This window comes from Girardinichthys multiradiatus, chromosome 23 (genome assembly GCF_021462225.1).
Source record: "Girardinichthys multiradiatus isolate DD_20200921_A chromosome 23, DD_fGirMul_XY1, whole genome shotgun sequence".
Taxonomy (NCBI): Eukaryota; Metazoa; Chordata; class Actinopteri; order Cyprinodontiformes; family Goodeidae; genus Girardinichthys; species Girardinichthys multiradiatus.
The window spans coordinates 36377306-36389537 of record NC_061815.1 but is presented as its reverse complement, the minus strand read 5'-3'; the positions used below and the strand labels follow the sequence as shown (position 1 = coordinate 36389537).

Here is a 12232-nt window from a genome sequence, read left to right as displayed (position 1 = left end):
AAGCTGGAGGTAGGGAGAAATTTTGAAAATTGCAGCGCAAAAAAACAAAAAACAAATCACCTGTATAAAACCATTACAAATGTTACCGCACACCTTTCCTTAATATGCAGATTAGTATAAACACCTGGAAGGCACCACCACATGTCCAAACACCCATGGCAACGATGCTGTGGTGCAATCACATAGAGACCCTGTCCACACCCTGAGGGATATTTGTATTGAATTACAGTAAACCAACAAGTTCTTGAATGACATCATAGATTGATTAAAAAAAGGGGCTAAAAATAAACGTTTGTCGGCTCATACTCGTTTAGTTCTACAACGTCTGTATCAGTTCCAAATTCGCTGGCTAGCTGCTGCATTGAGCTCATTTATACCTTAATTCTGCTCATTGTAATATATACAGTACCAAATCATTGTAATGATGTGAATATGCCCTCCATATTTCTATTTGGAAGACTGTCACCACATAAACTGTGTGCTTGAGGCTTGTTGTCAACACAACTGTTATAATTAGAATAATTATTATTTTAGTATAAAGGAATCCTGAGTTGAACCAGGCCAACGTGCCACTATGTTTGTGAGACATGTTTGCGCATTACAAATGAGTTGCACATTTATTGAATTAAATTGCTTTCTTTTTTTAAAACACATTTAATTGTTTTTTTAATAGAGACCACAGAGCCAACCCCCCCCAAGCCTGACGCGTCAGACAGCACATGTAATACAGATGTAGACAAGAAAATGAGTAGAACAATCAAATTGACCCATACAGTAATAATAGAGACGTAATGATAGATATAAAGAAGAAAATGCGTAAGCAAACAAACAAAATAGTTCTGGTTTGATTCCTGTCCATGTAATCATGAGGGAGTAACAAGTCAACAGCAACCAATATACTTTGTGTCCTTTCAACTCCAGGGTTACATGGGGGAAGCCCTACTCCATTCAGAAAGCTGTCTGCGCATTAAAAGAAAATGCTTTCTATCCACAAAAGCAAATTCATTAACAGATGGTGCCCTTATAGCAGTATGAGTGAAGTCGTAGCTCTGATTAAAATGTGAAGCTCCTTGCTGCAAACCATAATTTCATTTCTGCCTGTTTAGCCAGCCTGCAGGGGAATTTTATATATCTGGACAACATATCGGTGAGGCCGTCCATTATGGTTGGCACGGCACGGCTCAGGGATGACTGTAAAATATCAGACCAATCAGCTCTTCCTGAAAAGCCGCGTTTGCAAGGAATCCCCGGCGAGGATTGCACTGTTTGGACAAAAAAACAACTAAACATTCCATATCAGCACAAGGTCATACAAGCTGTCAAGCACAGTGGAGGAGGTGTGATGATTTGGGCCTGTTTTGCACCTACAAGACCTGGACAACTTGCATTCATTTAGCCAACCATAAACTCCTCTCTATATTTGGGCTTTACGCAGTCGAAACTGAAGTTTTCGGATTGACAGTTAATGTTTGACCTGAATACTGTCATGATGATCGGTTACAATTACAGCAGTGAATCTACAACAGAACTGCTGAAAAAGAAACAAAAACAAGGGGTTTCAATGTCCCAGCCAAAGTCTACGCCTCAAACTGCAGTGGTAGGACCATAAGAGAGCTATGCAACCCTCACTGAACTTAAACAACATTGTAAAAAAGATGAACAACGTGAGCCTGATAATGGAAAAAATCATCCAGAAAACACTTGCTGCAAGGTATTGTTCCTAAAGGTGGTTTTACCAGGCACTGAATCATGGACGTACTTTGTTTTTAACTCTTGCCTTTTCCATTTTATCTGATGAGCTATGTGGAATCTATGTTGTGTGGTTTTAGTACATTTGGGGTAAGATTTAAAAACATTTCGAACCTTTTAAAAACCAGATATGTTTGATGTCCAGACATGTAAAGCTCAAGAACTGATTATGGTGGATGTCCTTTTTATCACAACAAGTGTTAGTGTTCTTTTTGAGTGTGGGGTTTCTGTCTTATTTTGTCGTAGACATTTTTCCTTCGGCTATGTTGACATGGAGATATAGTTTTCTTCTTTGAACCACACATACTGTGGGAGTACTGGGCAATGATGCTGCTCCTTAGGTGTGTTTTACCTAACCTTCAAGTTTAGATGGACATAAATAGACAACCAGACATCAGTAGAAGCTAAAGAAGTACGTTTTTCAGATTTTACAGGAATATGGTGGTGACTTTGCACGAGATGGTGTTTCAATGGAGAACCAAATCAAAATGACATGTAAAACATGCTTCAGCACATTTAATTTTCTCCCCGTTCTGCATAGTCGCTGTTAAAAAGCGCTGAGCTGCTGCATCAGTCTTATAATGCTGTTTTTCTCTGTTATCACATTGGCATGAATGTTTTTGAACGTCGACAGAAGGTGACAGAAGATTTCTTAAAAATGTAATGTAGCAATCTGTAAGGCTTTGCGACAGTGATACTGAGGCATCCATAGGAAAGTTAAAAATACAGGGACTTATTTGGAAAGCATAAATCATTCTGGAATGGCTGTGGTGAAGTTTAGAGTTAGAAAACAGCTTTTAGCTTGAACATGTGAGCCAAATGTTTGGTATGAAAGCATCAAACACCTCCTGCTGGGTAGAGTGCATGTTATCAAGTGCCAAAATACTAACAAAGCACTTAAATAGCAAACAAATGTTACCGTTATGATTCAAAGAAGTAAAATAAATAAAAAAAGCCATGAAGGATAGATCCTACTTTGGCATATTATACATCGAACCAACTTTACTGAAGTGCAGTTTACAAAAATGAAAGCAGTAACATAAAATATGCCATGTTAGATAATAAAAACCAGGTTGGGAAGTCTGTATTTGGACATGAATATAGAGGAAGAACTCCAGAGCCTTGCATCTGGTTCTACTTTGTACAAGGGAAAACACTGATAAATGTTGGGGAAACACATAATGAACTCTGCTGGAGGAGATTTTTTCTCTCTGTCAGATGTCAAATATGTTAAAACCAGATGCTGAGTCCTGCTGATTCAGTCCACAATGTGTCAGGGATTTTACTCACCAAACTGCAGACACTATGAGGTCGGTAACAATGTGAGGGGTCATGATCACTCAAAATAAAACTGCTCATCCACTGTAGCCATTTAATAAGTCCTTGAGATATTTCTGAAACCTTTATGCAAGGAAAAAATAACTGCTGTCTACTTTAATTTTCCATAACCACTGGAAGTCCATCTACTTAATTCTTGAGTGGAAAAAGAAAATGGTTCATGTCACTATTTAGATTTCTGGCTTCCAAAAAACCAAACACGTGCCATTTTATAGTCGCCATGGACTGAATGGAAGAATTGTGACTGCACAAAACTGTGCAAAAGAACAACTTAGGAAAATTGAGCGTGTTAAAAGTTAAGAAGTGCAATTCTGCAGCTATAACTAGAGCCGAGCATTCAATCAATATTTTTGCCAGAGATAAAATGAACCCCACCTTCCTTGTCAGATATGGGTCAGATTCCTTACAGTAAACTGTCCTGAAGTCTAGCCTGCAGATCAATAATGTGTTGGGGATATTGTTTCCCTGCCGAGACGCAGTCTGCCCCTCTGCTTCGTCTTCTCAGATGATTTGGGTCTTATTGCTTCTAGGAGCTTGGCCTTGTCAACACGTTAGTACAACGACAGTCTCTAAGCTGGCCTGTCTAAAAATCCCACCTACTTGGCACACAGGACTTGAATGATGTTATACAGTAAGCGCATGTCTCTGTGGATGTAATAACTAAGCTTTATTTTACTAGTCTGATAAATCTGAGCTTGTCATATTCAGATATCACAACAGTAGTAGCTCTAACCTAATATACCACAACTACAAATGTGCCTCGAAGGGTTTGAAGGTACGTAGAAATTAAACAGCAAATCAGTTTCTAGCAGGAACTAGAAGACTGCCCCATTATTACAATTCATGCTCTTTTCCTCTTGAAATTCTAAAAACAAGCTTAACCTGTCTGGCAGAATGTTGAGAATTTAAAATGATTAAGTGTGCAGCCTTTTTTTCCCAACAGAGAATAAGGAGGAAGAAACAAGACAAGTCATGCAGAACAATAGATATTTGAAGCACAGAAATCACATTATGAATACTCAATGACAGAGATTAAACCAATTAGATTCAAAAATCAGAATCAAACCCAATAATGGGATCACTCTTGAATCTTAAGTCGACCAAAGGCCTCCCTGATCCATCCAATGATCCAAATGTTACAGTCCCTTGTTGCTGCAGGTGATGTTTTTGGCTGATTTTACTTTTAAAGTTAAAGCCTAAAGTCAATAAGCAGTTGCACACTTTGATGATAAAATATACAAATCCAAAAAACAAATCCATAATTGTGCATAAACACATGTTTTGCATAGATCAATAGATGCATTTGTTAGATTTGTCTGACTGGAATATCCGCTTCCCAGCTGCCAGTGGATATTCTGCTAGCAGCAGAGAGCGGAGCTCACTATATTTATCGAGTTTTCCGACCCCTAAAGGGACTCTTCTTTTTTTTAAAGTGACTTGTTACAAATCTAGTGACTTTCTATGCAACGTTAATTGAGATGTTTAAGGAATCCAATGTGAAATCATTTATCAATCCTACTTTTTTCAACATGCAGAAGGAGCTGCCTTGGAGCTTTCTTCTATCTCAGAGCACTCACAGATGGCCCAGTCATGGGGCAGCCCTCTCTCCCAGCTGCAGTCAGCACAGGAGATGTTCACCTCTCAGAAATGTGACGAATTGTTACAGTAATAATAATAGCTGAGCAGAGAAATTTGTGCAGTGACAAATGGTACTCAACAGGGGAGCAGGAAGGCTAACTGAATCACAGAAAGTTTCTTTATTTTATTCTTTAAGGCTATGATAGAATCATCTCTACACATAAATAATAATTAACCACTCACAGCACAAAAGGTTTGTTAAATTTTACCATAACTAAGAGATTTTGTGCCTGAATATGTTGACATTTCAGATTATTTTAAACCCCCAGAAAGGTGATGACAACTTTTCTTTTTTTAAAGAACTACTCTCTGAAATCTGTTACGCTCCTCATCCTGCTCCAGTGTATAGTTCAGCTGAAAGCAAATGATCCGTAATATCGACACTAAAAGACAATTCTGATGCTTGTTATGTTTGCACAAATTGTAGCTGACCAAGGCCAAAAGCAATGCTAAAACTAAAGAGTGCCAGAATCGGAAAGAACTGCTATTGGTAATATTTAAATTCAAACATCAGACTATGAACTCAAAACATGTGGAGCATCAGTGCATCTTTACATTAAAGAACAACCTCTAGGTACCATTATGACTGATGCTTGGACTCACAGCTCAATAAACTCTAGTATAACAACATAAATCAGACAGCGTGCACAAAATTGACTCCTGCCTGTCGCCTGAAACTTATCTCTCACTAAACCCAAACACTTCCCTAACACAAATATATAACAACTGTTTAATGCACACAGCCATGCTCTGTGCATCTGCAAAAACAAAACTGTCATCATTGTTGATGTGCACTGGGTTTTGTCAGGCTGCAGTGTTGACGTTTCTGCCAAGAGCGGTCCATTTATCCAGCTGTCTGTCTGGATAAATCCACCTGGCTGAAGGCAGTAAAAGACTCAGCTGTGGGAAAAAAAGAAATCTAGACTAACTGTGGATGAAGCAGAAGCAAACTTGAATGGGGCATGAAAGCCATCAGAGACCCAACAGACTTTTACTGAATGCGCCCAAAACTGACACAACCCTCCAACTAAAAGCCGGAGTCATTTTATTAAAAAAAACAAAAAAAACATCACAAGGTAAGGATAAAGGATGTGACGGTGAATTTTTCCTTGTAGTTAAAAGGTGACAGAAAAGAAAAAAGATGATGTACTGTCATGATAGGGAATCAGCAGCTAATCTACCTGGATTACTTCAAAGCCAAAGGTGCTATGGGAAAATATAAGGCCTGACAGGCTAGAGTAAGACTTAGTGACATTGTTTGAATGTGCTAGAAGCTTTGTGTTCAAACCTAAAAAAAGGTTCATGATAAAACTTGGCTGGTTGTTTAAAGGCCTGTTTTAGAACAAAAATGTTTATGAAAGACAATCTGACAGTTAAGGTTTTGCTCTAGAAGCCAACTTTGAGGCACTTTGCCCTTAAACATTATTGTAAACTTTGAAAAGAGAAGAGTGAGAACATGTCTTTTCACTTTCACATTTCTCCTGCAGTTCAGAAGAAAACTTTTTCTTGGCCTTGGTAATTTAGAAAAGTATGGAAACTATAGACATATGTGAGGTGCACAGAAAAGCTGCACATCTATCCTTTTATCAAAATTATGTTTACGCCTCATCTGAGGAACAGAAATCTTTTCAATTACCCTAAAAAACTCGAAGCAGTGAAAGAAGTTGTTTGCTGTTTGTCACAGTTAGAAGTCTATGTAGTATAATACAGGTCCTTCTCAAAATATTAGCATATTGTGATAAAGTTCATTATTTTCCATAATGTCATGATGAAAATTTAACATTCATATATTTTAGATTCATTGCACACTAACTGAAATATTTCAGGTCTTTTATTGTCTTAATACGGATGATTTTGGCATACAGCTCATGAAAACCCAAAATTCCTATCTCACAAAATTAGCATATCATTAAAAGGGTCTCTAAACGAGCTATGAACCTAATCATCTGAATCAACGAGTTAACTCTAAACACCTGCAAAAGATTCCTGAGGCCTTTAAAACTCCCAGCCTGGTTCATCACTCAAAACCCCAATCATGGGTAAGACTGCCGACCTGACTGCTGTCCAGAAGGCCACTATTGACACCCTCAAGCAAGAGGGTAAGACACCGAAAGAAATTTCTGAACGAATAGGCTGTTCCCAGAGTGCTGTATCAAGGCACCTCAGTGGGAAGTCTGTGGGAAGGAAAAAGTGTGGCAGAAAACGCTGCACAACAAGAAGAGGTGACCGGACCCTGAGGAAGATTGTGGAGAAGGGCTGATTCCGGACCTTGGGGGACCTGCGGAAGCTGTGGACTGAGTCTGGAGTAGAAACATCCAGAGCCACCGTGCACAGGCGTGTGCAGGAAATGGGCTACAGGTGCCGCATTCCCTGGGTCAAGCCACTTTTGAACCAGAAACAGTGACAGAAGCGCCTGACCTGGGCTACAGAGAAGCAGCACTGGACTGTTGCTCAGTGGTCCAAAGTACTTTTTTCGGATGAAAGCAAATTCTGCATGTCATTCGGAAATCAAGGTGCCAGAGTCTGGAGGAAGACTGGGGAGAAGGAAATGCCAAAATGCCAGAAGTCCAGTGTCAAGTACCTGCAGTCAGTGATGGTCTGGGGTGCCGTGTCAGCTGCTGGTGTTGGTCCACTGTGTTTTATCAAGGGCAGGGTCAATGCAGCTAGCTATCAGGAGATTTTGGAGCACTTCATGCTTCCATCTGCTGAAAAGCTTTATGGAGATGAAGATTTCATTTTTCAGCACGACCTGGCACCTGCTCACAGTGCCAAAACCACTGGTAAATGGTTTACTGACCATGGTATCACTGTGCTCAATTGGCCTGCCAACTCTCCTGACCTGAACCCTATAGAGAATCTGTGGGATATTGTGAAGAGAACGTTGAGAGACTCAAGACCCAACACTCTGGATGAGCTAAAGGCCGCTATCAAAGCATCCTGGGCCTCCATAAGACCTCAGCAGTGCCACAGGCTGATTGCTTCCATGCCACGCCGCATTGAAGCAGTCATCTCTGCCAAAGGATTCCCGACCAAGTATTGAGTGCATAACTGTACATGATTATTTGAAGGTTGACGTTTTTTGTATTAAAAACACTTTTCTTTTATTGGTCGGATGAAATATGCTAATTTTGTGAGATAGGAATTTTGGGTTTTCATGAGCTGTATGCCAAAATCATCCGTATTAAGACAATAAAAGACTTGAAATATTTCAGTTAGTGTGCAATGAATCTAAAATATATGAATGTTAAATTTTCATCATGACATTATGGAAAATAATGAACTTTATCACAATATGCTAATTTTTTGAGAAGGACCTGTAGATGGACTGATTGAGCTTAGCTCTGACGGGAGGAAAAAAGATCAGAGTTAATGTGAGTAATGCTACAAAGATGAGAAGAAAATCAGAAGAAAAGAATGAAAAAGCCAAGATAATTTATTTTTAACACTTCCTCTCCATCTAACATATAGCTTAACCTTTAGCTAATGTCATACTACCTATTTTAGTTCAAATTCTGTGTAAACACAAAGAATCCTGAAATCTCTGAACTTTTCTCCCAGGTTTTCTCCCTGGTTAATTGCAGATGAGGCGTTGGTGGGAATGCACCTTTGTTTTGTTCTATTTTCTAATCCAATAAAAGATAAAGTACTCACATTTACATCTTTTAGTTAATCTTAAAAGAGACAAATGATGGGTGTCTTGTTAAGGACACTGCAATAAGCAGTTCTCTTCTTGTGAATCTCAGTCTTTTTACTTCACGTTGATGCAGACACATCCAGTGCTAAATTACAGAACTCAATGCTCAACTTGGTTAGATTGCACTGAGAAAGCCCCCACAAAGGCTAAAAAACAAAATAAACAAAACAAACAAAAAAAACAAAAAAACAAACTATAAAGCCTTATTGGAGCTAAAGCTCTCTGTTCATTGTAAGTAAGGGATTTCACACTGAATACCAATTCTACATATTTAGGTCAAAACAACAACACTGGCGTAACACAACAAAGCTAAAACCTAAAGTATCTTCAGCAGTGTCAAAGTCAACATAGGAGCTCCACAAGGGTGTGTATGTAGTCCTCTATTGTACTCTCTCTATACACATGACTGGGCACTCGTGGCTCAAACACAACCAGTAAGGGTTCTTAACCTGGTTGTGTTTTTAATCGCTCACTTTAAATTTTATTCTTATAGCTATCTTTTGCACACATAAAAGAGTAGTTCAAGATACATTTTACTGTGTGTTGAACTTCGGTAAATGTTGTAAAGTCTGGGAAAGGAAGCTGCAGAAGTTATGCCAAAACCCAACAAACTGGCAGAGTTCAAATCAAGTTAGAGTAGTATAAAGGCTGTAATTTCCAAATCACACAATAAAAAAAATCTGCCAATGATTTCCAATCAATGATACATGATGTGAGAAAAAGGTCTAATGAGTGAAAAACACCTGTATGAGTGTACAGAGCCTTTAAAACCTCTATCCAACGTCAAGGTCTTTTAATAGGCTTTTCTTTTCACATCACATACTGTAACAGAGACCAAAACCAACTGGTTAAATCAAGTGATTGTTTTAGAAAAACTGTCAGAGGACTTGATTAGTTGTAAAAGCTTTTTCACTAACCCTCCTCGTGGCAGATATTTTAACCTTACTAACACAGGTGCAGCTTTATAACATCTCTAATTACTGCATTCCATTCAAATTTGCCAGTTTCACGGCCCTGACACTGCAACACTGGCATTGCCTCTATTAGTGCTCTTAGCCACAGCAGTACCTTTCCTGCAAGAAAGTTAAATGGCTGCTGTAAAAGGTCTCAAACAGCTGGGATTAGAGTTCAAAGCAAGGATGTCAGTGGAGGTTCATCAGCCTCTATCAAACACATTTCATCTGTAATGATGACTCCAGGTACAATGTGTGTATGCTTGGTGTTGAGGCTACAGTTTCATGATTTTCTCCTTTTAAGGGATTTTACGACCTACGTCTGGTTTGTTTTCCACAGATCTGAGACCTGAAACCATTTCTGGTTTGCAGCAAAAAGCGACAGGTAGTAGTTGTTTCGAGCTGGATCCTATTATCTTAAGGGCAACATACGTTTTTGGGCCAGTGTTGCTCTCAGAGAAGAATATGGTCTGCATTTGTGGATGAAGAATTTAAAGTCTAAGATAAGCCACAAAACCTACATGCCTTATACTAAATTTTGTAGCTTTCTGCTTTTATGAAACGCTACTCCTTCTTTGGTTAAAGGGTTTTTATTTACCACATTTCAAATATATCATGCTTACGTTTATGTGTGTGAGAGCATGAAAGTATGTTACACTTACTCTTTATTGAGGAGTGCTTTTGGAAGACCATTCATCTCCAATGGCACGCAGACACGCACATGAATCTGCACACAGAGTCACACAAGCCTGGCGTGTTTCAAATATGAAAGTGCATTTCAGCTAAGAAGTGGGAAGTGATTTATAAAAAGCTTTAGGGAAAGGCTTCTACTGAGGAGAGAGAAAAGATGCAGCAGAATAACTCTTCAGAGACGGAGAGTGGGAGAGTGCAGCTGAACCTAATGTTATAGATAGCAGTGCAATCGGTTGGTATGGATATTGTGCGGGTAAGATAAGAATATGGTGGCTCATATATTGACAAAAACATTAAATATTTCAACTGCTTTTTCTGAGCATCTTCAGACACTTGGATAAAACAACAACTTGCTTATTGCAGGAATTACAGTTAAAATGATGCAAATTATTTTGTTTTAGTCATTATTACTGTTCTTCATCCATGAAAAAAAGTCTCTATAAGCAATAATATTTGGCAAAATAAACCTTTTCTGATGCTTTGTCATCTCTCATTCTAAGCGCCAACAACCTTTTTTGGTTGGAAAAACTGACATTTTCAAAAAGGTGAAAACATTTTAAAACCAGTTTTATCTTTAATCTGCTTCAATTATACCTTAAGCCTTGTACTGAAAAGGAGAAGAAATGGTAAAGATGTCTGCTATGCACTAATTGAGGGCCAAGTGCTAAAAACGTCTATATGTGATAATTTAAAAACATGCTAATAAAGACATGCAATAAATACTACAATGACCTATATGTTTAAAAAATTCATCAAGTATACGATTAAACAATTAATGAGCGCGCAACCATGTGCAGAACCTATAGTCCTCAATGCGGCTGTCCCGGGTTCAAGTCCCGGACCCGGCGACCATTGCCGAATGTCTCCCCTTTCTTTGTCCTCTTTCCTGTCTACCTACTGTCGAAAAAAAAAAAAAAAGGCCTCTAGTGCCGCAAATACAGGGGTTGGACGATGAAACTGAAACACCTGTCATTTTAGCGTGGGAGGTTTCATGGCTAAATTGGACCGGCCTGGTAGCCAGTCTTCATTGATTGCACATTGCACCAGTAAGAGCAGAGTGTGAAGGTTCAATTAACAGGGTAAGAGCACAGTTTTGCTCAAAATATTGAAACACAACATTATGGGTGACATACCAGAGTTCAAAAGAGGACAAATTGTTGGTGCATCTGTGACCAAGACAGCAAGTCTTTGTGATGTATCAAGAACCACGGTATCCAGGGTAATGTCAGCATACCACCAAGAAGGACGAACCACATCCAACAGGATTAACTGTGGACGCAAGAGGAAGCGGTTTGAAAGGGATGTTTGGGTGCTAACCCGGATTGTATCCAAAAAACATAAAACCACGGCTGCCCAAATCACGGCAGAATTAAATGTGCACCTCAACTCTCCTGTTTCCACCAGAACTGTCCGTCGGGAGCTCCACAGAGTCAATATACAGGGCCGGGCTGCTATAGCCAAACCTTTGGTCACTCATGCCAATGTCAAACGTTGGTTTCAATGGTGCAAGGATCGCAAATCTTGGGCTGTGGACAATGTGAAACATGTATTGTTCTCTGATGAGTCCACCTTTACTGTTTTCCCCACATCCGGGAGAGTTACGGTGTGGAGAAGCCCCAAAGAAGTGTACCACCCAGACTGTTGCATGCCCAGAGTGAAGCATGGGCGTGGATCAGTGATGGTTTGGGCTGCCATATCATGGCATTCCCTCGGCTCAATACTTGTGCTAGATGGGCGCGTCACTGCCAAGGACTACCGAACCATTCTTGAGGACCATGTGCATCCAATGGTTCAAACATTGTATCCTGAAGGCGGTGCCGTGTATCAGGATGACAATGCACCAATACACACAGCAATACCAGTATTGTATATATATATATATATATAAATTTATGAATAAAATGTTAGTGAATAATAAATAATACATCCTGTGAATGCATAAATAACTATTTAACTATTTATTCAATTTAATCATATTTGTGTTTTGCAGCCCATGATTTCATAAATCAGTTTTACCCAACAGAGTCAGTGGGTGGGGCTAATACTACTACAGACAAGCGAATTGGGTTGTTGTGCTGATTAGCCAATCAGATTCTCGGGTCTCCTTGACGAGCTGTAGTGACAGTTTAAAGCATTTCATGAGAGGCTGTCGAACTAGAAATTTGAT

At 39.2% G+C, this 12232-nt stretch overlaps 1 protein-coding gene across 14 annotated transcripts in view; it reads right to left on the bottom strand.

The window, feature by feature from the left end:
* enox2 (ecto-NOX disulfide-thiol exchanger 2) overlaps positions 1-12232 on the bottom strand; it is a 251385-nt gene that overhangs the window by 68518 nt on the left and 170635 nt on the right. The window contains exon 6 of one of the 14 annotated variants that reach the window (XM_047354603.1): positions 10035-10099. The exons of the other annotated variants lie outside the window; for them this stretch is intronic. Coding sequence (XP_047210559.1) covers positions 10035-10065 — 31 coding nt within the window. The 5' untranslated portion in view covers positions 10066-10099. The remainder of the gene's footprint in view (positions 1-10034; positions 10100-12232) is intronic. 14 annotated transcript variants of the gene reach the window in all.